Here is a 27977-nt window from a genome sequence, read left to right as displayed (position 1 = left end):
CGTGTTGGCCTATGGCTTTGCCTTTTCCTGTCTTAGATGGCAGGGCAGGAGATGCCAAATTCCATGAATTGCAATTCAAGGAGGGGAATCAGTGAGCTTAGAGGAGTCAGTACACTTCCCAGGAGAAAAAGAAGATTCCAGGAAATTTTCTTCCAGGTGAAGCTTTGAGGTACTTTCTTAAAACTCCAATGACCATCTAATGAGAAGAGGGAAACACGTTTGGAGGGAAGCTTACCATTCGTAAGTACAAGAGAACATATTGTTTGATTCACTGAGATGGGCAATAATTTTTCTTTAAAGGGGCAAGCACTTTTCAGCCTATTGATTTTGACATTTTCAGAGGCAATATTAGTGACCTGAAGAATCTGGTAAACTCCCGGGCACTTTGGTACGTCTTATTCACTCCTGTGACGACAAGTTGCTGTAGACCTCACATGTTTACACCTCTGCTCAGGCTGTTGCCGTCTTGGTCCCTTCTCTACCTCCCAGCAGTGACCCCAACCGCAGAGCCTTTAGGATTGGAAGCCTCTCCTCCTCCTCTCCTCTACTGAGTTTGGCATCTGTCACTGTCACTGAGCTCTCCGAGTGTTCCCTGTTTCCCTCTGTTGTCGCATCTGGGGGATGAGCTCAGCCGCTGCTTTGTAGTTCGAGCAGCCTGCCAGGATGGAAACAGGGCCCCCAGTGGTAAATTACAGGGACTAAGTTTAAGGAAAGGAAGACATTTTATTTATAAAGAGGAAAAGGGGAGGGGAGAAAGAAGAAGATAGATAGCTACCCAGAGAAGAAAGAATCAGGATAGGGGGCTGAGAAAAGACGGAGGACCCCGGGTCCTTCATTCTCAGCTGGTTTTATCGGGGTGGGGGTGGGGGTGGACTCTTTCCCCTCCACCCAGAACTTGTCACATCTGGATTGGCTTTGGGGCACCTCTGCCTAACATCATTTCTTCCAGTGGTCTGTGTGCAGCTTTTTTCTGTTCGTTTACTTGTTCTTTTTTTTTTGGTTTTTTTCTGGTACCGGGAATCGAACTCATGACCTCGCGCTTGCCAGGCAGGCACTATGCAGCTGAGCTAAATTTCCAGCCCCCTCGTTTACTTGTTCTTGACGTAGCTTTTAAGGCCTTATCTTTGGAGCGGGCAGCTAGTTGGCAAAGGTGTGCCTTATTTTTGGTTAGCTTAGAGTTAGTGAGGGGGCCCGTGGATATCTGTTGAGCTCTATAATGACCCTAGATGGGGTAATACAGTGACTCTGGAGCAAATACACATATATGTAAGTGTGTACGGCAGTGTATTGGTGTTAGTACATCCTGCCTTAAAATTAGTCAGCTGCCCCCTTGCTTTCCCTATATTTATGGGGGGGGGCGCTTATCATTTGTGGACTTGGCTTTCTCTCTATGTCTTACCTGTCTGCTTTTTTTTCCTTTGGTCTCTTGGTGCAAGTCCCAAGACCACTGTGTCCTTTTCTTTATTTGTTTTTTGTTTTTTTTTTTCTTTTCTACTCTTGTTTTTGACTTGCTTCCCAGGGGAATCCCTCTAGTAGTAAAAGTTTGCTTTTAAAAGTTTGCTCCTAGTCAGGATTAGCTAGAAGACCTAAGGAGGCTCCTATTTTATTTTCTGTCCTACACACCCCTGTCCCTAAATCTATTATTGCATTTATGGTCGGCGTTCTCCCTCCCAGCCTGTGAGGTAACGACTGTCTTTTTCACAGAGAGAACTAGCTTCATCAGAAATGACTGAAATTAATCATTCCAGAGAGAATATTTACTCCACAGTCATTTCTTCAGGATTTCCTAGACTTCCTGAGATCTCGGGTGCATGGCAAACACACCAGTTTAGAGGCAAGCGTGAGATAAACAGTTGACAAGAAACTGCGTTGTAAAAGGGTCAGTAATGGAACGTGGTGAGTCCCTGGAAAGAGGAAGTACCAGAAGGGTCATTTCACAGAGCTGGAAACCCAGCTTGTCTAACATCCCACCTCAGGAAGCCTAAGTTACATCAGAACAGAGGCTACAAGGCTGGGGCCGCTTTTTAACAAAGACAGATCTTTTGGCCCACTTAGTTCGAAGTCCTTTGTGTTGGTGTCTGAAACGTGAGCACACACGTTGGCAAAATAGAGCAAGAAAGTGAGAGCTTTGTGCATGGAGTGGAATAGATAGCAGGGAGCAAAGAAGGACGCCACTGTGTGTCTCGTTCCCAGGCCTTTGCTAGAAGCTAGTTCAGATTTTCATATTCATATGCAGTGGAAGAAAATAAACTGAAACCTCTGAAAATCCTCGGCTTATATCCCAGCTTTTAAATAATAAATTTAAGAATCTGATTATTATGTCCTAGGGGGTACCTGACAGACTAGTCCCTGGGCTTGGATGTAGGGGACTCCAGTACTTAAGAGGGCTGGGCCTGCTCCAACTTCTCATCTACCTCTTGGCTTTCGGCGCCTGGTGAGAGAGGTCCCAACGCTAGTGTTGCAATTTGTGGCCTCCACTTAGCAGGGTCCTTTTCCTCCTTTTCTGTCCAGTTCTTGGAATCATCATCATCATCATCATCATTTGCTTGTGTCCCCCATACATTATACGCTTAGTTGAGGTCAGGAATTATGACTTTCTGACTTTTTTAACTTTTAAAATTTCATTCTTTTTAATTAAAAATTATCTAAGTGTTATTTTCAAGTTCTATTTGTGCATTGCTGGGGTATCATGTGATATTTTAATATATGTACGGGTGTATCTACAAGGCACACACAAGGCGACATGATTAAATCAGGCTAATTAACATACCCATTGCTTTATTTGTCTGGCATTTTTATGGTGAGACATCTGAAACTTTCTGTCTCACTTAGAAATACAGAATGCGCTATTATTGACTGTAGTCACCCTGCTTTTTGCCTATGTGAAACTTTGTACTCTTTGTCAGAAACTCCCTATTTCCTCCTGCAATGCGTTCAGCTTTATCGGATTCTATACAGAAGTGAGAACATGCAGTATTGTCTTTCCGGGCCTGGCTTACTTCACTTGACCTAAGTGTAGTGGGTCCATCCTCATGGTCACAAAAGACAGAGTTTCCCTCCTCTGAAAGGCTGAATACTATTACATGGTGAATATTTTCCTTGTTCTTAGTTTTTTAACATCTTTAACACTTACTCTTTTTTTTAACATTTGAATACTTGCACGATTTTTTATTTACACATACCGAATTAAATAAATAAATACTTTAGGCTTAGTATCTAAATTCAGGGGCAGTTGTTAGGCTGAGAGAGTAACCAGACTGTGTCCTTAGCAAGAACCTATTTGTTGTTTAACCTGACATCACAAGTACGCCCAGTGCTAACGTGCATACTTAACCTCCGCATGTCTCCCGTAATTACTTAGAATGCCACTCAGTGGACTGATTGCAAGGAGGAAGGGTCACATCGCCGTGAAGGGGCGCTTAACTACATGTAGGCACAGCTGGGTGATGTTCTGCTGTGGCCCACTTAAGTCAGCTGAAACATCCATGCCGTCCGACACAAATACCAAGAAGAACCATAAACTTGAGTCATCTGCAGAAAAATGGGTGCGTCTTGAATGGGTAATGTTAAGTAAAATAAATGAGATGCACAGACTTAAATATCCCCTGGTTTCTCTTACATGAGAAACCCAAAATGTAAATAAAAAGATAGATAATAGGAAACAGGGGGATAGATCTTTGCATATGGGAAGGGGGCCAAGGGATGGAGGGAGAAGGAGATGAAAAAGGATGAAGGCACCAACTCCCCACCGACTCCCCACAAGGGGGGGTAAACATTACTACTGCAAACTGTACTAGTAAAATAAATAAATGTGAAAAAGTACCAGTAACAGAAAGGGTTCAAAGCCCCAGCACATGTGGACATGTCAGTCAGGCTTAGGGATGACTGTGAGCAATAGACCTGTGATAGCCTGTGATGACCTTTTGCTATGGACTCTTACATCTTTCCTCCCATCCCTGGCTTATTTCAAGTATAATTTATGTTCTTGTTATGGTCTAGTTCTTCTATAAACATTATAGAAAAGGAGCATTTGAATGCTGTAGACATTTGTTCCTCTACTTCCTGTTTTGTATAGTTCCCTCGCTGGAGTAAAGGTAATGAATTTAGCCGTTGTGACTCCCGTTGAATACTTAATTAATTGTAAATTAGTTCTACATTTATATGGTCACTAGAGATTTGAAATTTTCCGTAAAAATTTAGGGATGTCAAGTGGGATGTTTTCTCTTTTTGAAAATGCAGGACTTTTCAGAGGATGGAGCTTGTCTCCTGAAGGAATCTGAAAAGATTAACAGCTAGCAGAGCAAAGCCCTGCATAGTCAGCATATTTTTGTTGTTTAATTGGAAGATTTCTCAAGTCATTAATTGCTCTTTGCTAAATTTTGAGTGGGTATGGACATTTCTCTTTGCCTTGACACCTACATCCCTACCCCCACCACTGTAAACACAATAAATACTTTTACTACATCAACTTAGTCCCAGCAACTAATACATAAATAAATCTTGTATTCTTGTCATTTCTCTACTTTTTGACTATAGTAGTAAGTCTACACTAGTATCTTATTTTTTTTGTTTTTTTTTTGGTTTTTTTTGGTTTTTTTTGGTTTTTCTCCGGTACCAGGAACCGAACTCACGACCTTGCGCTTGCCAGGCAGGCGCTTTGCCGCTGAGCTAAATCCCCAGCCCCTAGTATCTTATTTTTAATTTGTATTTATTTGCTAAAGAGCAAATAATACTCTTTCATATTTTTATCAAGAATATTTTATCTCTTATAAATTTTCTTTCTATATTTTACCTATATTTTATTATCATCTTATTTTCTTATTAGCTGAAATCATCTTTTTACACGAAAGTGACTACCTCTATAATGTATATGTTCGCACAGATATTTCCTTTCAATATTAGTTATTCTTTTGTTGTACACAGATTTCAACTTTTGTACAATCAAATTGCTCCTTCTCTTTGGGATTTCTTCCACAGGCTCAAATTTTATCAAAAAATATATAAATATTCTATACAGAATATATAAATATTCAGCTTTATTTTATATTAGTGTTTCTGTTATTGATTTTGCATTTTTAAGTCTTTGATGCCTGGGATTAAAGAGACTTAAAATTTTGCTAGCCTGATTACTTAAAAATTTCCTACCTAATTATTTTCTGATGGCTTCTTGTTCAGATATTAATATTTTGTATGCAATCAATTTCTTCATGTTTTCTTCATGTCTGTTTGTCTATATTTTTATAAAGTGTCAATCTTTTGTTATTGTGTTACAATAGTTATCAGTAATGCCATTGCTATGTTCTTTTCAATTTATAAAAAATAGTCGTTTATTTGAGATTTATTTTAGGATCATTTTCTTTGTTAGATTTTTTACTTAAACCCTGGTAGGAATTTTGGATTTAGTTCAGTCAAAAAATTAACTTGGGGAGAGCTTCGGATTCTGCTTAGAAGTGTTCATTCTAAAGTGGGATCTGTAGGCAGTGTTAACCCTCATGGCTGCACTAAGCAGGAAAAGGTCCCAGAGAGTTCGTAGTTGCCTAAGCTGGATGTTCCACGCTGCCTTTTTGATTAGAGGTTTGCATCTCCAGAAAATCTTTTTGTTCTTTTTTGTTTGTTTCATTTTTTCCCCCTGCTGTGTTTAATTTTATCAGACTTTTTATTTGTGTAGTTAGTTCTATAAAACATTAGGCAAAAAATGAAAATCTCATGAAAAAAGTCAATCCTCTTCTCTTCCATTTCTCCCTCACCAAAGCAATCACTTCCAACCATTTTTTATATTTATCTTCATACCTCTAAATAGCACACGTTTATTACTATTTCTTGATTTTTTTTTAGTTGTAGGCATCACCTATTGTCTTCTCCATATGAAAGATGGTGACTTAGCCTCTCCCCTAGATATGTACCCTTCCTGCCCTCTTTGTCCCTGGTACAACCATATCACAATTTAAGTTGGGCCAATATTCAGTGATTATGACAAAAAATAATCACAGCTGAGCCATTCATTATACTATGCTCGCTTTCTTTTACACATAATTTTTTTTTTTTTTTTGCTTTCCTGGAAGTTAATTACCTGAGAATTTTGTTGTTGTTAGCATTGTTTTCTTATAGTCTGTTCCATGCCAAATTACCTAAATCCCCTCTCAAGAAATGTCGGCCTATGAGGAATTGTGTCAGCGCTGTCTTTCTGAACAAATCTGGAGCCCTCCCAACCTAGACAGATGGTCTTTCGGATCAAGCACAAGGCTGCCATCATGGGGTTTCCCGAGAGGCCTCTTCCCTCGCTTGAAGCTCATGTGAGCATTCTTTATTCTGTACCTTTTTGGTTTCACTTCCTTGTTTTGTTGAGCTCTTTCTAAATCTCTTTCTGAGAAAAAAAAACTTAAAATTTTTGAGAGTGTGTATTGGAAATAGTTTTTATCCTACCTTCTGATTTGCTTCATAACTTGACTGAGTATAAAATCCTGGCTTGGAAATTCATTTTTCTTGGAAGTTTGAAAGCATTGTTAAACGTTTTTTTAAATTTTCGGTGTTGTGTGTAAGTCCAAACGCATTTTGTGTGTGAGATAATCCTCCTGTCTTCATCTCCACTCCCCTCCCTTTCTGTCTATTTTCTCATTTTGCCATCTCTGCACGCTTATCCTTCTGGATAAATCCTTCTGGAATTTCTGTTATTCAGAAGGTAGGTGTAAAGGACTAGACCTTTAAGTTTCCTGTGTTTACTGTATATTTTTTATCCCTTTTTCTTTTTTTTCATGGAAAGTAATTCTTTTTGATGCCCCTTTTCCTACTTGTCAGTGTGCTGGAAAGCAGATGAAGGAGGAAGCATGGATGTCCGTAGCCTGCATAGGAACACTCTGAGTCAATTCTCCCAGTGTTGTTTACCCCAGTCTTTTGCTATATCCAGAGTGGAGCCCCTTGTTAGGACATGGGCAGGGGATGCAAATATTTCTACTTTAAAAAAACCTTCTAAGCAAATCCAATTTTTTGTTACCCCACCCCACACCCTTTCCCTTAGGAACATAGCCTTTAATTCAGTTTCCTGAGCCTTGAGTATTCATGTTATGGTGTAACTTTGATATTTCTTGGCTTTTTCCTGCTCGTGGTTGAGGATCAACCTATTTTTTTTTTTTTTTTTAGACAGGGTCTTGCTGGCCTTGAATCCACTATGTAGCCCAGGCTGGCCTTTTTGTTTGATATTAGGACTTGCTTCCAAACTCCCATGGCTATCATGGAAATAGCTTCCACAAAAGGGGAACAAGTTAGGAAAAATTTACTTTCATTCTTTCTCTTTTTTTTTTTTTTTTGAGACAGGGTCTTACTGGCCTCAAACCCACTATGTAGCCCAGGCTGGCCTCCAACTTGCAGAGATCCCTCTGCCTCAGCCTCCCGAGTGCTGGGATTACAGGTGTGAGCCCACACTTGGTTAGGGTCAACTTTCTTAAATCTGTTAGATGAGTTTTCAGTTATTTGTTTGCTTTGCCACTTCCAAAAGGGTGTGGCTGCTTTCTTCTCTCCTACTCTTTGTCCTGGTTGGCTTATGCCTTTTTTTTTTTTTTGGTTTTTTTCTCCGGTACCGGGAACCGAACTCACGGCCTTGCGCATACCAGCCAGGTGCTTTTTGCCGCTGAGCTAAATCCCCAGCCCCAGCTTATGCCTTTTCGAAAGTCCTTTTGGTGGAGATTTGGTTGGGAGCAAAAGTAATGTTCAAATTGCCATTCCCCTCAGAATATAGAAAGCATTTTTAAAAACACAAGAGTTGTTTTCTGGGTGGAGTACTATATTAGCTCATAAGAGCACATAGCTTCACAATATAGCTGCTTACATTCTTAAAACATACAGGATGGGACTTAGGGCCGGGCTGATGAGGTGGGCAGGATTGAATTTGGGTAGAGGATCAGGGAGGCTGAGGGACAGGAGTAATTGGAAGACATCTTCAGAAGAAAAACTGGATGAGATGGGCAGGAAGTGAGAAGTACATAACTCGACTATCATTTGTAGATTTTCCTGTGGATGCTCATGAAGAGTGTGTGTGTTTGCCAACCTGAGTAGAAATGTAAGCATTATATAAAAAGTACCTGCATTTGTGGAGAATTCATTCACTGTGTGTCAGGCACGATCTGTGGATGCTCTGGAGGGTGATAGTGTACTGCTCTGACTTGTCCAGAGTGGGGAATTCCAGGCAAGGTTATTGGGCTTTTAGCCTCATTTTAATGTTAAACTGTTAAATCTTTGTGTCTTAGCTGACATCGAAGATGGAAATTAAGAAATGTATTATATACACAAAACTGAAAATAGGTCCCTTCATTGTCTTCGGTGTTGTGTCTTTAGATGTGTTGTAATCCTGTACGAGAAAGTTAGTAATGGGGAAGTTACACAAGTCAGTTTTAGTTTCAGTTGTGTCTATATTTTAAATATTTTATCAATCTTATCTTATTTCAAAATTCTTATCTACGGCCATACCACCCTGAACACACCCGATCTCGTCAACATTCTTACATTCTCATTTCCACTTTTATAGATAAAGCTCACATTTTTATTTCTAGACTGTGGCATATTTTTAGCTAATAGAATTGAGACATTTTAATATTATCTTAAAGTCTGATTATAAAGAATGCTTAGCAGTAAGTAAAAATGAATTATAGTGTTTCAAGCTGTATTCATTTTTAGTGGCTGGGAATTATTCCACATGGATACCAATAGTCTGTACATGAGCAAACTCACTCCTTACAGAAATGCCTGTGCTTTTGTGGGTACACGAAGTTATTTACTGATTCCTATATACATATCACCAATTCTCCTGCAAACATGCAGCATCCCCTTTAACCAAGATAGAAGTGCTCATGTAAGGGGAAATGAAATTATGTTAGTAATAAAAAATATATTTTCAGCATCTGTGGTTGCTGATTATGTATCTCTGACAGCACATTTGCTACATGGAGCCCATTCTATTCAGGGAACGGGTAAAAATTTTCATCTGCTATTGCATTTCAGTTTATTAGTTGTGTTTTACAAAGAGTAATTTATCTGTCTCCTTTACTAGGTATAACGTGAGATAATCACGTTGCAGTAAGAATGTCCATTATGATAAGCAAGTTTGTTTTCTTGGCTCTCATCTTGTTCTGAGACACGTTTCATCACGTAGCCCAGGATGGCCCTGAACTTGCCACCCTCCTGTCTCAGCCTCCCAAGAAGCTGAGGTTACAGTCATGGGCCATAGCACTCAGTTTTGGCCCCGTTTTTACAGTACACAGAAGGCATCTAGCTCATACTTCCTTGAGGCTTTTACTGAATGTAGAGTATTAATATCCTGTGACTTGAGTTATAGGAGTAATACAGAACCTGATAATAGAATAATGGTTTGGTTTTATGAGATCATTTGAGATCACATGGTGTGTCCTTACTTTCAAAGGAATAATGATTGTAGTATGCATCTTGAATGAACTACCTTGTGAAAAGAAATTAATTCTCGATGGCAATAGTGCACAATATAGATATTCCCTGACTTGCTGTGGGATTTTGTTCCTTTAAATCCATCGTAAGTTGGAAATACCAGAAGTCTAAAATCTGCTTCACACATCTAACCTGCTGAACATTGCGTGGCATAGCAGCACCAGACCTTGGAGTATGGGCCGTGTCCCTTCATGCGTGTGTGGCTGGCGGGGACTGTGGCTCACTGCCGCTGCCCTACATTGTGATAGAGGATGGCGCTTGGTAGCGCTGGCCTGGGAGAAGACCAAACTTCAAACTTTGAAGTAGAGTTTCTACTGACTGTGTGTTGCTTTCACCTCATCTCCAACCACTAACAACAAAACCTTGTTAGCTAGGTGGGGAGGAGAAGCTCACCTGAATGAGACAGAGGGAGACATTTGATGGAATTTAAAATGTTGACATTAGATGGACATTAGATGGAATTTAAAATATTGATCTGCTCTCAAAAGAAAGCCTAGCCAGACTGCATAAACACAAAGTCCCAAAATTATCATTCCTAAGACTGACCTAGGCATTTCAAGATTCTTCCATGGCCTCTGAAGTGTGTGCAGTTGGGGTAGCCACCTTGAGATTCTTAAATATAAAAGCTCACATGAGCATTCTCTTCCTTTCTTGGATTTCTTTTCTTTTCCTTGCCCTAGGTATGCTTTTTCTTTGATGGCACCTGTAACAATAATTTTGTTGGTGGACTGTTCAGCGTGACATGTCCCATGACTGCACCTCTCTGAGAGACGCCCCTGTCAAGAAATCCCAGGGTTTTCCTGAAAATGTCCTATATTTCACATGAATGGGCTCAGTTCCTCTAAATGCTGTCTCTAAAGTATTCACTGCCTTGTGATACAGAGAAGACTCTTCAGCGATATGGGACATTTTGATCATTGGTTGTTTTCTAGATGTTGTATATGTGAATGTCTTTTGTAGTTGTTTTATATATATAGTTATTGTAGATGGTGGGAAATGTTTATTGCTTATGTCAAAAAATTCTATAGTATTGGATTTTGGAATTATTGTTATGAAGAGCAATGATTGTTTTCGGAAAAAGAGAGATTTTACAATAAAATAATTGAAAAAGAAGTATGTAGAACCTTAAATAATATATTAACCCATAGGTACCAGTGCTCACTTAGGATCCCAGAGCAGACAGCTAGTAAACCCCTTGCAGTACATTATCAAATGCACTATTCACACGACCAAGTTGCATGCATGAATAAGTAGTATGCGCAGAGGGCTAACCCTCTGGAAGGTGCTAATCAGAGAATTTAGGTGGCTTATCTCACTCCACCTCATCACGGTCCTGTGAGGTAGCTTACACAAGCGGAGACCCGGAAGGCACTAGCATCCCAGGAATTGTACGCATCTGTTTGGATTTGCACTTACTGCTGGCAGCATGGAAGCCAGTGAGAAAGCCCAGAGGCAAGAGATGGATCTAAATGTGACTGTACCCAGGAGGCCCCCTGTGCGCTCTCTTGTTCTTCCCTAGTAGACGTGGAATTCTTGGCAGATCCCAAATTCTGCACAGGAGCATTCTGATTGCCTTTAGGGTTAGTAAGGTCATAGCCAACTTCTGACATCCGTTAGGCCCCTAGTTCACATTCCACTAATTTTTGTGCTTTTTTCGAATAGTGGCTGGAGGCTTCGATGACAGGGTGCAGTCGAGCCTCCTTGTCTACAAACTCACACCACACCTGACTGCTGCTCTTTATTTTGTTGATCTGGACAGGAGACTTGTGGCACGCTTGAAACTATCCACTTGCATTTCAAAACTGGCTCTTCAAGTTCTCAAAACCTCTTGTCAGCCTGAACCTCAGCCAAGGTTAAAACTGCCAAGTATCTGTATGCTGTCCTGACTCACAGCCCAAGGACTCTGGGTCACATACTGATTGTTACAAAGCTTTGCAGAACCATTCTGTGGAGGCTGCTTGTGTGTGAGGTTATCATTTTTTTAACATCTTTTTCCCCCTCCTCATCATGATTAAGCAAAATCCACAAAAGGAAGGGATGTCCTCAGATCTCTTTAAGAAACGTGTACTTCTTTAAAAAGCATATGCTTTATATTAACTTTTGAATAGGTTATGACTAGAATATCATAAGTATATACTGAATTAAAATGAAGATATATTATTTAAGCCGTGATCATCAAGTGGACCATATACGTCACCGGGACAGGTATTTGGTACGTGGTGCTTATGTTGGCGTTCTAGAATTATACCAACAAGGTTCTGTTTTACGTGCATGAAACTTTACTCTCTAAAAATTATGCTTCTTCAAGATTCATGTGAGCCCCCTAAGCTGTGTTTAAAGAAGAATACATATCAGGGAGCACAGAGAAACTCAAAGCAAGATGTACCCATCGGCTTCTTCAGTATAACAAACCACACCAAAAAACAACTCGCTGCTTGTCGTGCCTGTGAAGGAGGAATGAAGCAATCCCTGTGAGGCTTCTCTGTAGTGTCTGGCCAACACTGAGCTCTGGTGGTGCTTGCCCTGGTCTCACCTGGGCTCAGGTGCACTCTGCATGTATCCTCATCCTCCAGGAGGCCAACCTGAGCTTTCACGGTGTTCCCAGTCCAGTTTTAAATAACTACTATGGTGCACTGTTTTAAGTGTTCTATTTTACCTGGCAAGCACAAGGTCCTGAGTTTGATTCCCGGTACCAAAAAAAAAAAAAAAGTGTTCTATTTTAGTATTAATTATTGTTGTCAAGTTTTTTTCTCTGCCTAATTTTTAAATTAAATTTATCAGAGGTCTGTGTGCATAGGACTAAGCATAGTACATAGAGGGCCTGGTACTATCCATGAGTGTAGGCATCCAAAGAACATCTTGAAATGTATCCCCCACTTACCCGTGGGGAGTACTATACTGCTAAGAATTTGTGTCTACACATTATATCATGTATAGGCTACCTTGGGCAAAATTACTTGCATTTCTCCAGTGAGGAAAACAAGCTCATTCCTATAATTGTGTGTGAGCATAGCATTAGCCTTTTAGTCTAGACAGTTCCTTCTGGTCTGCACCAGGTACAGATGAAACTCCTCAGATACAGCTCTTCAGATACAGGTCCCCAAGCTGGGCATGGTGGCACACGCCTGCAGTCCTAGCACTTGGGAGGCTGAGGCAGGAGGATCACCGTGAGTTTGAAGCCAGCCTGCACTGCACAGTGAGACCCTGTCTCAAAACAAAACAAAACAAAACAAAACAAAACAAAACAAAACAAAAACCCTAGATGTGGGTCCTCTTTATTCTGAGACCATAAACTAGAAAGATGGGCTCTTTCCCCCCGTGCACACACAGAATACAGTGATGAGATCAGGAAAAGTTGGCCAAAATAAGCACTGCATTTTAAAAACAAGCAAAGCCTGACCAGGATACAGAAACGGTCCTGGGGCCACAGCAGTTCTGTGTGGATACACGGTGCCAGGTCACCTCCTCCTAGGCCAAGATTTGCTCCATGGTTAAGACCCAGCTCTGGAACTTGGTCAACCAATCTGATTTAAGTCCATGCCCGTACTACCCACATCTACAATTTGATTCAACTCAGGCCTCCGTTTACAGTGGCCTGAGGGTCAGGCCACTCTGTAAGCCCTTATCTGGCTACCAGGCACCACACTGAGTTTTACAGATGTTTCACTCAGACACCTTTTCTTATTTTGAGACTCTTCCTGCTACAAAGACTGGAAAGGTAGAAAGGCTTTATTTTCCACTCTGTTGACTTTGAGCTCCTTTCTGTGTTCTCTGAATAGCATTTATGAGCTGGACAGTTCCATTTTTACCTTTGCTCTCTGTTGCAGACCTTCATATGGAACTAGAAATGCTCAGCTAACATTTCAGTATTCTGTCTGGAGATCTTTGCAGCCTGATCCAAAATTCATTAGGTGCATTTGTGCCCTTTCAGTTCTACACGCTGCCGCAGGCCATCGCATCGCGGTTGTTTCGCTCCTCTGTAACGTGGAGGGCCTTTGCTCTGACTGCTCTGATCATTTCCCCGCTCCTCCAGCCGTCTCTAGCGCTTCGCCTGTCACCTTTCCGGTATCTGCTGACATTTCACTCACTGCCTCTCTCCAGCTGCCTGGACTCAAAGCCGGTGGCGAATGTTTTAGATTTTTGTTCTGGCAGCATGAACTTCGAGGTACCAACCGCGGCATTGGTTAGCTTTTGCTGTATAAGGAGCTGCCACAAATCTTAGTGGCTGAAAAAGCAATGATGTATTCCTTCTCACAGTTCTGTGCACCGGCTGAGCCGTCTTGCCTGGGCCTCGTCCGGGCTCGTTCCCGCTCAGTCACCTGGTGGGAGACCTGGGGCTTCCTCAGAGTTGTGTCTTGGTCCTTTTACATAAGTGCTGTTCAGGCCACTGCATCGTACTTGCTATAGTCTCATTGGCCAAAGTGAGTTCCAGGCTCAAGCCAAATTTGTGGAGTTGGAAAATAGCGTGTACCTCTTGATCAGAGGAGCTGCAGCCTTTCACATGGAGTGTATACGAATGTGGAGGGTGCAGAAGAGTGGGGCTTGGGAAGTTAGCTTAAGAAGGGAGGATCTGAATGATAGTCTTCACATCCTGGAAATAAGCTGACGATCTTTGGCTTAGTGGTTTGCAGACTACCTAGGAATAGAATAGTGAAATGAATAAATATCATCTATTGGAATCCCGCTATATGCCATGTTCATAAAATCCTTTACACATACCCAGATTTTATTACTATAAATGGGAATGTCTAGTCCATAAAAATTTCCCCCATAATTTAAGATATTGAGGGCTGGGGATATAGCTCAGCGGCACAAGAGTCTGCCTGTGAAGCTCTAGGTCCTGAGTTTGATTCCTGGTCCTGAGTTTGATTCCAGGTACCAAAAAAAAAAAAATCCAAAAATTTAAGGTGTTGAAACATGCAGGCTATTTTCACTAGTAATCTTCTTCCCATCATTCTTGGTAGGTTAGCTAAATCTAGCGAATGTTTCTTGCCTCATTTTAAAATTAAGGCACTAGGGGCTGGGGATTTAGCTCAATGGCAAAAGCGCCTGCCTGGCAAGCGCAAGGTCGTGAGTTTGGTTCCCGGTACCGGAGAAAAACCAAAAAAAAAAAAAAAAAATTAAGGCACTGTGCGTGATAATGTGATAGCGTTTTTCTGCTCTCACTGATTTTACCAAACAGCTTTATTCTCCTTATGAAGTTAAGCAGATGGTGGGTGGACAGCAGGTTGATTGTCCAGCCCAACGACTAGTTCATCCTGGACACTCAAGTGTGTCACTGACATTAGTTTTTTGTTCCTTGCTTTACTTAGCAAGCTTGAGTCTGGAGGGACGCGGGTTCACACTTCACTTACCATTATTAAGTGCTTGGTTAATGTGTTAGCCTGCTGCAGTCCTTAAGGAAAGCAAGGAGATAGCTGGTGGTGGTTTGTGGAGATTGATGAGTAAGGCTCGACTTTTTAACCCTAGGGGGAGAGAAACACTAAAGCAAATAAAACATGGTTCAAAGATGTTAATGATGACATCAGAGTCATCAATAAACTGTGTCAGTGTCCTCTCTGAGGAGGCAGGGAATTGTGGCAGTGTATTTCAGAAGAGGGTTTCTGCACAGATCGGCGAATGTCTCTGACACACAAAGAGGAAAACTTCGGTGATTGTGAAGGTGACTTATATGGAAGAACCTCACGCACTGATGATGTTGGATAATGCAGATGTTTTTGTAACTTGAATCATCTTTTTTTTGGTTACAAACAGTTTAAAAAATAGTATAAAAGTACTATAAAAAGGCTGGGGCTATAGCTCAGCAGTGCAGTGCTTGCCTGGCAGTCTGGCAAGTACAAGGTCATGAGTTTGATTCCCAGTACCCTGCCCCCCAAAAAGTAGGACCTAAGAGACAGATATAAAAAATCTGGAAATCAGAACATGAGTACTGTTAGAAAGTCCACATTTAGAGCATACAGTATATCTTGGGCCCAAGATCTTTCTTGCTTCATAAATAGCTGCATATTATATGCAAACCTTGTGTGTGTCTATCTAAATGTGTACCTTTGTTCTTCTCAAGACACTTTCTGAACTTATATTAAAGCACAACGAAGTCTAAACACCTTGTATCATAAATATAGCTAGGCGGGTCCTTGCTCACTTTTGGATTTGTTTCCCTCCTGTAACCTTTGGGTCGATCTCTTAGTAAACCTCACATGATCAATTTTTGCTTTGCTCTGCTTTTTACTGTGTATCCCCATGACTGAAGTTTCTCATTACTTACAAAAATTACCTTCATACGTTTCTGAGAAAGCTTTTGTTTCTTGGAATTAGGCAAAATTTGCTTCATGGATGTATCAGTTGCCTCAGCTGCCCTAGCAGAGGCCCTCAGCCTGGATGCTTCCACAGCAGAGCAATTCTGAGGCTGGAAACCCGAGATGCAGGCATTGCAGGGTGGTTCCTTCTGAGACAGTGCTCCTTGGCTTGGAGATGGTTGCCGTTTCCCATCTCGGTACGGCCCTGCCTCTGTGCACGCACAGCTTCTGTCCAGATGCCCTCCCACTGGATTCCTCTTATTTCACCGCTCATATTGGATGAGGGCCGCCCCTGAAGACTTCACTGTGACTTAATTATCTCCTTACATAGCTTAGCTCCAAACACCATAGCACACTGAGATTCTGGGGCTAGGGCTCCTGCATGTGAATGGGTGTGGCGTGCAGTGGGATGGAGAGACACATGTCAGCCCATGACAATATATGAACATCTTTTTCTCGTTCCTCCGTAGTAAGTAGGCACAAAGCCTCTCCTTTGTGGAGTAGATACGACTGTACCTTGTGTTCATAAAAAGTTCATTAGGAGCAAATTGGGAACTATAACTGTTATGGTGTTTTTTTGTAGAATCCAGTGTACTCATTATTTATGTATGGAGTTAACATTTCCATCCCTTTTCTTCTTTTTTCCTGTGTGTGCGTGTTGTGTCATTGGAGATCATAGCCAAGGTATCTAACATGTTAAGCAAGCGTCTTTCCTTCCTGAGATGACAGAAAATCTCAAGATTTTATATGCCAAATATGGCAGGTTCTCCCTGTCAGGACTGAGGTCCCAGTGACCAGGATCTTTAGCTAACTGTTCATTCTGAATGCTGTCAGAGAATGTATTCGTGAATTTGAGGAACTTGAAGTTTGATCTTCCATTTTTAAAATATTTTCCTCTGGTTGGTGCCTTCAGCAATTGTAATCGTTCACCAAAAAGCAAGAGGTTGGAGTTAATGATCTTTAACATTCTTGGCCTTTTGGGCTTCCATAGATGGTCTGACTCACTAGACTGAGGGTGAGTTCTCAGTTGACTCTGACTTCTTCTCTGGCTCCCGTCCATCCCAAGGACTGGTACATGGTGCTGAGAAAAGCTACCAGCAGCTACCTGTTCCTTTCTCTGTCAGTTATTTGCTCATGGAAACTGCTACCAAACTGAGGACCATTGAAGTTCTCCAGAACTGCAGGATTTTTATTAATAAAAAGCTGGCATAATAGATACCTATGGAATGGGTCACAATTGTGAGTGTGTATTAAAATTAAGTGGCCACCATCTTCAGCCCACTGGATCAGAAGCTGTAGTGGCCTAGGTATCTGCAATGCTGGAAGCTTTCCAGGTGAATCTTTTGTGTCCTAATGACTAAAAGCCACTTAACTATCATCTCTTTGTTTTTCTTTTTCTTGTACATAAAATTTTATTATTCAATGAAAGGAGACTTAAACAATTCTCCCTTCTTTCCCTGTAGGATTTTGTTTTCTGGACAGATTATATGCATGCCTAAAAGGAATATTAGAAAGCAGAAGCAGCTATATGGTCGTTGGTTAAAGATTTTCCTTTGAGTTTTATGCGAATCAAAGCATGACTTATTTTAGCACCTTTATGAACCCAATTTACTAAATTTTCTGCATTACCCTTTATCACAGTGAGGTATGAAGGTCAATGAAATCGTTTGATCTTTGTCATTTACTGTGGTTCTTTTGGGGCTCTCAGTACAAAATTAAGCTACTGGCTGTGAAGGTTATTTTGATGGTCTTTTGATGCCCTCTTCTATACCTTCTATATAACTTTAGCAAAGTGTATATTTCTAAACTTTTGAGAGACATTCCTGGCTATGCTTGCCTCTTGGTTGACTCAGTGTTGTAGTTTTCTCAGTGCTTGCTTCCTGGTAACCAGGAGACCCTCAGTACGGGTGGGACCCATGTAGTTGGGGATGGGTTGGGCCAGGAAGAGTGGGCTGGAGGGCCGGAGGATCTTCACATCCTTGTGCCCTTCCTTTCTCCTCACCAGACAGTGGACCTGGGCCTTCAAATGAGCTTAGGCCTTCTCCTCATTGAAGACCTATAATAATAGAGTGATTCTCCATAAAGATCTTTCTTTTAAAATTAATGTATTATACATTTTTATATGCATAATGATCACATTCATCATAGGGCATAAAGATTTCTCAAAAGCATTTTCTATTGTGTTTGACTTAAGCTTTGCCCTTTGTCTTGTGGATGAGATGATTTCCCCAACTAGGGTCTTCATGGCTTCACACAGCAATCAACAGCAGAGGGCCTGGGGAGGATCACTAGGGTACCTACAGGCAGCTCCCTAGTGTCCTGTGAGTGGCAGTGCCCCTTTATTACCCATTGCCTCCCTCGCAAGGTGGTGCCTTGCCATCTTGGCCAAGATTCAAAGAAGGCACCTAAAGAAGGCATCTGTTTTTTCCATGTCATCAGAATGTACCCACTTTGTTCCGTCTCCCTGTTGCATAGTAGACTACACTGGCTACTGACCTCAGCAGATCTGGATGCAGTTCAACTCCACGCAAACCAGCTCTGTCTGCTCCTTTGGAAGGCAGCTATGCTCACCACTATACCACCAACGCTGCCTGCTCCCTTGGAAGCACAGTGTTAGCTCTCTTACCTCTTTGCCTACTTTCCCTGCCTAGGAGGGAAACTTACGATTTTCACGTCACTAGATAGCCTTCTAAACTCTGATTTACATGAAAGCCAGGAGTTATTACTGTGCATTGAAATCATTTCTGAAATTCTGTAAAAACGATAGTGATGAAGGTGTTTACAGCTATGAGCCTCACGTGTCTGTATATATCCTTACAGTAAGTAGTCATCGATCAAAACAAATGCAACTTGGACAGCTTTCGATGCATATTTCTAAACTATCCTCTGGGAAGGTTCTGTCCATTTACCCTCCTACTGGCATTCTAAAGAGTTCTCAGACTCCTTACCATTTAAAAAAGATATTCTTTTTTAAAAATCCTAACGTTGAGGAAGAAAAAGAGAAAACCCACAATTTAATTTATATTTCTTTGTTTTATAGTGAAGCTCTTTACGAGTATGCCTTTATACATTTACTAAAGATAATTTTGTGCATAGTGGTTGTCTTACATTCCTAGTCGCTTGGCCAAAGGAGGAGAGGTTTATTTTAGAGGTTTATTTGTAGAGGTTTCAGCGCACACTCTGGTGGCTCCAAGGGACAGCAGCACGGCGGAGGAATAGTTACTCACTTCCAGATGCCCAGGAAGCAGGGAGTGAAGGAAGAAGGCAGGGAGGGAGACAAACCTGTCCCTTCCAGGCCACACCCCTGGTGACCCGCTTCTTTCAATCATACCTCACCTCCCAACAGCAAGTCAGCTCTAGCCCCCATGTCCTATCGCCTTGCAGCTCCCCTACGCCGAGTGCATGACACTCGGGGGACGTCTAATATAAGGCAGGACAGTGGTCAGCTGGGTGCATTCTGGAGGCTGACTTTCCTCTTAGCATCCTGGGATGCATTTCTTCATCTCCTCCTGCTTGTGCCAGCTCTCAAAGTGACAGTACCTGCTCCCTAGAGCCTGTATGAAGAAGACTACAGAGAGTATCACATGAAAGGTATCCCGACAGCACCACACAGTAAGCACCTGAAATATATCGGGTACTCCTGTGTTCTCTGTCTTATTCTTTTTATTGTCTTTGTAATGACAATACAAAACTTTGTAAAAAGTTTTCACCATGAAGAAAATGAGAAATATTTAAAGACCTAAATCTGTTTAACTGGATTTATACATTATGACATGTATACATGGATTGAATCATTGCAAGGTAACTGTTAATATGTACAACTTGTATGCATCATTTTAAAATAAGTTTAAGATAATTGAAAATATAAGCTAGCTTAACCCATCATCATATATTGTAATTTCTCCCCAAAATTTGGTCTTTTAAATTTGTTCAAAGTGAGGAGGTAGTTGAATGTGAAGACACTCAGGCCAGAGGAAGGTGGGGTTTGGGTTCAGGCTGGATTTTTTTTTCTTGCCACTCAGTTATCCCATCAGGAAAGTCACCTTGCCCCTCATCGAGAAAGTCTGGTATTGATTTTAGTTACCAGGTAGCATAAATGGCAGTTTAAGCAGGAAAACTTTTTATATTAAAAATCGCTGTGATGGAATAAAATGTCTGCTTAATTTATGTACATAACGATGATGGCAGATAGGAGGCCACGGCTAATATTTCCCTATTTTCCATCCATCACTAAATCCAGCTTGTCAGCATTGCATTAGTGGTGCAGTGTAAAATTAATTACCTCAACTCAAGAGATGCTTTTAATTGGAGATCAAGGTCCCTGGTAAGTTGTGTAGCCATTAAGTGCTACTGCTTTCCCTTTCTTAAAAATAATATCAGAAAGAGAGACTCTTTTGGCCATGAAATGTCATTATACAGGTAACATTCTCTACATCGGCATATACACATGCTACTAAAAGTGAGAATTTTCACCTCAACGGAAAGATGTGCACGTAGAGAACATTATTTTGCCTTAGTAAGCAAAAAAGTTAGAACCACCCTCATAAAAACTAATTTTGCTTGAGCTGCCAACTATATTCAAAAAGCTATTGAAAGTGGTTATATGTTCCTGCAGTGTGTTAGATAAATGAGAGTGTGTCATATTACTGCTAGATGGCTGTGGTTGAAATTTCCCACATAAAGGGGCTGGGGATTTAGCTCAGTGGCACAGCGCCTGCTTGGCAAGCGCGAGGACGTGAGTTCGATTCCTCATACTGGAAACCCTCTCCCCCAAAAAGAAATTTCCCACATAAAAGTTTCTTTATTAAAAAAAAGGTTTTTTAAACAATGCTTACCATTAGGGAATGATATTGGGGAGAGGGGTAAACAGTCTTCACTTCTGACTTTTTTTTTTTAACCCATTTTCCTTGTTGCCCAGGCTGGGCTTGAAATCATAGGCTCAAATGATCATCCTGCCTCAGCCTCCAGAGTAGTCACGACTTATAGGGATCTGCCACTGCCTCTGGCTTCAACTTCCAAATTTTATATGGTGCTTCCTTATTAGATTTGTCTTTATTTTGTTATTGTTTTACTGCACACATATCGTTACTTTCACAATATGTTAATAGAAAAAAATCAAGCCATGCTTTCCATAGTAATTACCTGAGGAGTCAAATACATGGGCTGCACAGGGGACTTTACACTTGGTTCCAAAGCCTTGAAAATTGTCTTTATTTGAAGGTCCCTATAATTGCAAATCTTTTCTTCTTCTTTTCCCTTGGGTGTGTGTGTCTATTTTGATTTGTGATGATTAGAAAAGTAAATCCTGAAAAAGATACTGTTTCCCAAAGTGAGCTAAAATTTTAAATTGTTGGTTGAGTTCTGGGCACCCAGGAACAAAGAGCTAGGGGCACTGAGCAGAATGCTTCTGGATTTTAAGCTTTCACCCCCTTGACTGACTCTTCACTGCAGGACTTCAACTGTTCTTCCTTTCGGTTTTTATTTTTTATCAGTACGTGTCTGCAGCGCATAGTGATTCCCTTCGTCATGCCGAGTTTGCGCATCGACACGATACATCGTGATTCTTTTTTCATCTCGTTCTCCCTTTTCCCTTCCCTCCGTCTCTTGGTCCCATTTGCAAAAGATCTATCTTCCTACCTCTATTATTTTATTTGGCTTTTTAACTTATTTATGCTTTGGGTTTCACATATAAGAGAAACCAGGCAATATTTAAGTCTGTGCGTCCGATTCATTTCACTTTACATGATGGTCTCAAGGTACTGTACATCCATTTTCCTACAAATGATTCAAATTCAAGTGATTATCCTTCCTTACGCCAGAGCAGTACTCCACTGTGTATACGTGCCATATTTTCTGCATTTACTGCTCTGCTGGTGGACATGCAGGCCACTTCCAAGGATCCGCTGTGCTGAATCGTGTGCTAGCTACCGACATGGGCATGCATGGATCACCGTAATATGTCCTCAACTCTTTCGGGAAGACGCTAGAAGGGGAATAAACTGCTAACATTTTTGTCTCCACTTGCAGCCAACATGAAGGACCGGCTTGCAGAACTCCTGGAGTTCTCCAAGAGCTGTGACCAGCAGTTCCCAGACGGGGACGATGACTTCGACTCGCCCCACGAGGACATCGTGTTCGAGACGGACCACCTCCTGGAGTCCCTGTACCGAGACATCCAGGACATCCAGGAGGACAACCAGCTGCTGGCGGCCGACGTGCGGCGGCTGGGCAAGCAGAACGCGCGCTTCCTCACGTCCATGCGGCGCCTGAGCAGCATCAAGCGCGACACCAACTCCATCGCCAAGGCCATCAAGGCGCGCGGCGAGGGCATCCACCGCAAGCTGCGCGCCCTGAAGGAGCTGAGCGAGGCGGCCGAGGCCCAGCACGGCGCGCACTCGGCGGTGGCGCGCATCTCGCACGCGCAGTACAGCGCGCTCACGCGCGCCTTCCAGCAGGCCATGCACGAGTACAACCAGGCCGAGATGAAGCAGCGCGACAACTGCAAGATCCGCATCCAGCGCCAGCTCGAGATCATGGGCAAGGACGTCTCGGGCGAGCAGATCGAGGACATGTTCGAGCAGGGCAAGTGGGACGTGTTCTCCGAGAACCTGCTGGCCGACGTCAAGGGCGCGCGCGCGGCGCTCAGCGAGATCGAGAGCCGGCACCGCGAGCTGCTGCGCCTGGAGAGCCGCATCCGCGACGTGCACGAGCTCTTCCTGCAGATGGCGGTGCTGGTGGAGCAGCAGGCCGACGCGCTGAACGTCATCGAGTTCAACGTGCAGCGCACGCGGGACTACACCGGCGAGGCCAAGGCGCAGGTGCGCAGGGCGGTGCAGTACAAGAGGAGGAACCCGTGCCGGACCATCTGCTGCTTCTGCTGCCCGTGCGTCAACTAACCGGGCCTCGTCGGTGCGCCCACTTGGCCGAAGAGCTCCTTGCTCTGCTCCATCTAGAGTGAACCTGACCTTGGGACTGGACTCTTATCGTCTCTGATTCGTCATCTGACGTGGTCGATGTGATTCCTGCCTAGAGAGAAACTTTTTTTTTTTTTTTTGCTCATCGCCCCTACTTAGTAAAATCGCCTCGGACACAATGTTTTTATCTTTTTGACCTTTCATGTCTTCCACTAGAATATACTTGGGGATTATTTTTCTAAATATTTTCAAGCACGTAATATTGAGGAAGCACTCGAGGGAACGGTCACATTTTATGTATTTTTCACATCAGTTATTTAAAATTTGTCTTTTTACTCGCTTGCACGTGCACATACATATGTAATTGTAAATACTAATAGTCACTAACGTGTGCACATAATGACCAGTTGACTTCACTTTACTTTTGTAAACGTGCTACATAAATGTCAAGAAAAATACTTTGCCTGGCTTTTGGGTTGCCTATTTTGTATTTTATCTTGCTCCAGTCTGCATGTCCATCGGCCAATTTGGCTCAAAACTTTAACAGTCCTGCGTTGGCTATGTTAGGAAGGACGGGTGTAGAAGGCTGAAAATATATATAAAACTAGAGATAGTAAAATTATGTTCTTGGAAACAGGGTCGTACCCCGACCCCCGTGGACCATTCCTTTCACACATTAACATGGAGTAATTTGAAATGAAGTAATCCTAGTTTTCAAGCTTAATAACAATAACATTATAAATATCCCTCTTACACATTTGTATCTTGCCATTTAAATTGTGTTTCGTTTACTTTTTCAACTGTTGTTAAAGCTTTTTCTGCCTAGGTACTTTGAGGCTGCAACATCTGGATAGAATTCTGAGCAAAGCGGAAAATATGATAAACTCGAATTCATATGAGGATGTCTTGCTTTCTCTCCTGAGCTATGATAGCTTAGCAGAATCATCACATTTTAGAGCTCTGGTTTGCTTTGCAAACTTTGTGATGGCCTACATCACGGTTGTCACGCCTCCTGTCTTTCCTCTGTGCCAACTCTGAAGTCTTTCTACCCCACACTTAATACATGAGCAATTTTTAGTCATGTTTCTCAGGACCTCCAGAAGATGGAGTTTTAAGAAGAGGAGAAAGAGCAGTTTGTGAACTCCAGTCTTTGAGGCTCATTGCTGGACTTACTTATGACCAGGCAAATCTAGCCCCTACTTAATCTTAATTTCACAGTCCAACATGAAAATTGTACGAACTATGTCCCACCACCCTGTTATCAGATTTCTCCTGATTTCTTTCTCAGCTGACCCAAGGAACATATTTCCTCTTTGACTTAATTCCCTTTCCATAGGGTGGGGATAAAGTCTTCACACACCTTTCATTGAAATAAGAGATATCGTAAATGGACCCTGCACTTGTTTAAACCCTAAAATAGTTTCCTTGCTTCAAACCATCATAAGAGTAAATGAGCTTCCAGGTTCTATTTAATTCCTCACTTTACCTTGGAGAATTGAAGACTGCACTTTACTAAGAGAATGAGCGGACTGTTGCCTGTGGAAAAGCAAAACCTTTCTTCCTGCTCTCTGGTAACCATCTGAGCTGGTGTAGCAGTTAAGAATAGAGACTCCTTGGGAGGGGGATATAGCACAGCAGCACAAGTGCCTGCCTGGCAAGTGCAAGGTCCTGAGTTCGAGTCCTAGTACCAAAAAAAGAAAAAAAAAGAACATCTGAAGAATACAGATTCCAAGGCACAAATTCTGCTCTGCCGCCTACCAGCTGTGTGAGTTGGACACATTACTTAAGCCTCAGTTTCCTCATCTGTACAATGGTGGTGATCGGATCTACCTTACAGAGTTGTTAACAGAAATAAATGACTCTAAATGCAAAAGCATTGAAAATGACACCTTGCACATGCTAAATACTGTGTTCACCTTTGCTGTTTCAGAACTTGTTCTTTGGCTGAGAGAACTAATAGGTATTAAGTTTGGAGGGAAATAATTTATTTTCACTTAACAGCCTTTAATAAAATAGAAAAAGAAAACAAGATTTTATCTTCTCTGATATTAGGGCTTTTTTCTCCTACAGTGATAAAACTTTTCACAACAGTATTTCAGTTCCTTTGTGTATCCAAACATGCTTTGAAGAAGTATCTTCTATCACAAACAGGTGAGCAAAAGGGAGCTGTTCTGTTCTGCTTAATTTTGGCAAGTGCGGTCTCCTGATTCTTCCCAAGACGTCAGTCAGACAGTGCTAGATGGGGTCCTGGGTAGTTCCAGAGCCGGGATCCTCAACCCTGGGCAGTTAGGGAGCCGGGATCCCAGACCCATGGAGAAGACGTCGCCTGGCCCACATCCTGCCCTGTGCCCAAGCCCACCTGGCTCTGACCGCCATGCCAGGCAGTTCTTAAAATGCCAGCCTTTCCCTGGCTCCCTGGGAGATGCTGAGGGTTGCTGGCTTTCCCTAACCCTGTGACACTCACCTGGAAAACTCTGGAAGATGACCTTGGGCAAGAGGACCTTGTGGCAGCAAATCTCATACACTAAAATCACTTATTATGTGAAACCAAAAAGCCAATTACAAAGACCAACAGACCCTTAGCAGCAGAAGGTGGAAATCTTCTAAAGCTACTTTAACCCACACAGAGACTGCTTACAACTAGCCAGATGCTCAACCTGACAGCATGGTGAAGTCACATTACAGGTTTGTGACATCTCCAGAAGTGTCATAGATAGGAAAGGTGTTCACCTAAGATGTTAGTGGCCAATTCTATCTTAGAATGTTTTAAAGGCTGATCATTGCACATATTTGAATTGTGATATCATAGAAGTAATTTTGTAGCCTTTGAAGGTAATAACTTGGAAAAAGAATAGTATTCTTTTCATACTAGTACATTTATATTTATCTTTAAAATGGTGCCTATATTTTATAGTTAAATATCATGTGAAAATATGTTTTAAACTACCATATACAGTTAATATTTTGAAAGGAATCTACTGAAGATTATGTATAGCTTAATAAAATAAGGTACCATAAAATAATAAAATATTAATAACCCTTATTAAAATGGGGCTGTAGGGATAAGTCTTCTCATTCTATTTTCTCCCACCAGCCATATTTTCTGTAAAATGTACAAAGTGTCTCCAACTGCAGTGTGCAATTCATTCATTTGCAATCAAGATGATAGTTTGAAATATCCAGTTGTTGCCAGAGTAACAGTTGACTTGCTTCTGATAGCAGAACTGAAAATCATTGTGAGTGATACAACAGAGCTATCACAGATAGAAAATGAATAGACTGTAACTTCATCATATCACAGGTGCTAAGTGCCTTTATCACCAACACACGTTAGGAAGAATGGACGTGTGCTTACACACTAGAAACTTCTGTTGCAAAGATTTTATGTTTACTGGTGAGAAAAAGGTTTTCTGAGCTGGCTTTTTGAATGAGCCCACGGAGGATGCTGTAAAACCAACAACATCCTACACTGTGAAAAGTGAGAAACAAGTTTCCCAGGATTATCATTTTTTTTTTCTTTTTGGTTCTTAATGTTTATTTTTTTCTTCAATCAGACTTTATTGGTACATTTATATATACATAATGATCACATTCGTCATAGAGAATTTGCACCTGTACATGGTATAACTTGATTCTTTTTTTCCCCATTCTCCTACCCCCTTCAATCCTCCCTCCCCTCCCCGTCTACAATAATGTTTACTTAAAATGTGTTTTCCATCCTATTTTAATTTTAAGCCATCTTTCCAAGCCACTTCTGGGGCATCTTCTGTTTTTCCTATACCTCAACATTTTCATGGTCCTACAGCCAGCTCCTGAGAGGCCCATAACTCTGCATCCTAGCGTCTACAATATCTGACACGGGCAAAAGCAACAGGGCATAGCCAGCTGGGGTGTGGCTGAAGGCTGAGCACTTGCCTAGTGTGTGGAAGGCGTGGGCTTAATCTTTAGCCCCTCAAAAATAAAAAATAGCAGAACATGCAAAGTTATATATAAAGGGGGTGGTTAACAATACAGGGACTGTTTAAATAAATTACAGTAAAACACAGAGTGTCACTAATCCTCCTTGACATACCCTTCCTCACTGGGAACATGTTCATCCCACCATTGCTGACATTTTCCGGAGCAGGTCTGGAAGTCCTTTTCTGTGAGATCTGTAAGAGGTGTGATTTTAGAAATCACAGGGAACCCTGCAGTGAGTGCCACCCAGTGGAATGTCAGGCTCGTAAAAGCATTACAGTGTGTCCTCATCCACCTTGGTCACTGGGTCTGGCCCCATGCAACTTCTAGGTGTTCCCCAAAGTTAGAATAACATGGGGTGTTTCCCTTCAGGAGAGCAGGGCTGCCTGGAAGCTGTAGCTCACTGCCTGTGCCCCGGTCATGACAGAGGATGGTACTCTGTATCCCTACCTGAGGAAAAGATCCAAATTCAAATTTTAAAGTATAATTTCTATGGAATGCAGATCAGTGTTACAGCACTGAGAAATCAAAAACTGAACCATGGTAAGTCAGAATCATCTGTATTCATTCAACAAGAGCCCCTCATCCCAATGGCCTTTGGCAACCACTAGTCTCCTTTCTCTCTATGGGAGTTCGACTATTCTTTTCGGAAGTGAAAATTGTATAGTGCTTGTCCTTTTGTGTCTGGCTTGTTTCACTCAGCACAGTATCCTCAGGATTTATCCATGCTGTAGCATATGTGTCTGAGCACTCCATTTTATACATATTCAGGATTTTTATACATATACAGGATTTATCCATGCTGTAGCATATGTGTCTGAGCACTCCATTTTATACATATTCACCATGTGTTTTTTGCCCACTCATCCATCCTTGGCCCCTGTGGCTGTTGGGAGTAAGGCCATCACTGGCTTAGAGCTCTGGGGTGGCTGCCCTTGTTGGGATAAAACCCCGACTTCCTTAAGAGGTTGTTAAAGGGCCTACAGGGGCTGGGGATGTAGCTCAGTGGCATAAGCGCTTGCCTGGCAAGTCTGAGGTCGTGAGTTTGATTCCTGGTACCAAAACAAAAACAAAAACAAAGGGCCTACAAGATTCAGGCCCTGTGTGCTTTCATCCTCGTCCTGCCCTTTCCATTGCAGACTCCTCTTGTTCAGCTGCTGGCTTTCCAGAAGGTTGTTTCCCTCCTGGGCCACTTTTCTCACTGGGCCCCTGTGCTCATAGAGTTCTGCTGAGAAGTAGACTCCAGGAAGGGGTTATGAAGGGAAATTCCCCGTGAGAGAAGAAGAGGACCAGGCTGGGTTGAAAGGACTCTTCCACTCCAAGGCAAACCTGTGCTAGCAAAAGCGAGAGAGGAGGAAGG

At 42.0% G+C, this 27977-nt stretch overlaps 1 protein-coding gene and 1 long non-coding RNA gene across 2 annotated transcripts; one reads left to right on the top strand and one right to left on the bottom strand.

Moving 5' to 3' along the window:
* Stx11 (syntaxin 11) lies at nt 1–24686 on the top strand. The gene is made up of 2 exons (XM_005389239.2): nt 1–240; nt 21774–24686. The coding sequence occupies exon 2, from the start codon at nt 21779–21781 to the stop codon at nt 22640–22642; it is 864 nt and encodes a 287-aa protein (XP_005389296.1). The 5' UTR covers nt 1–240; nt 21774–21778; the 3' UTR covers nt 22643–24686.
* Nucleotides 13810–26073, bottom strand: LOC102004516. Its single transcript, XR_261792.2, has 3 exons — nt 25125–26073; nt 14805–14915; nt 13810–14086 (listed from the first exon to the last, which is right to left on the bottom strand). It is a non-coding gene; the product is annotated as an uncharacterized LOC102004516 (long non-coding RNA).
* Between the last annotated feature and the right edge of the window lie 1904 nt (nt 26074–27977).

Source organism: Chinchilla lanigera, unplaced genomic scaffold, assembly GCF_000276665.1.
Source record: "Chinchilla lanigera isolate Chin_1 unplaced genomic scaffold, ChiLan1.0 scaffold00035, whole genome shotgun sequence".
Taxonomy (NCBI): domain Eukaryota; kingdom Metazoa; phylum Chordata; class Mammalia; order Rodentia; family Chinchillidae; genus Chinchilla; species Chinchilla lanigera.
This window is presented reverse-complemented; position numbering and strand designations above follow the sequence as displayed.

Excerpts from the sequence above, each read along its gene's own strand:
- Stx11 (XM_005389239.2), top strand. The coding sequence starts at position 21,779 with ATGAAGGACCGGCTTGCAGAACTCCTGGAGTTCTCCAAGAGCTGTGAC.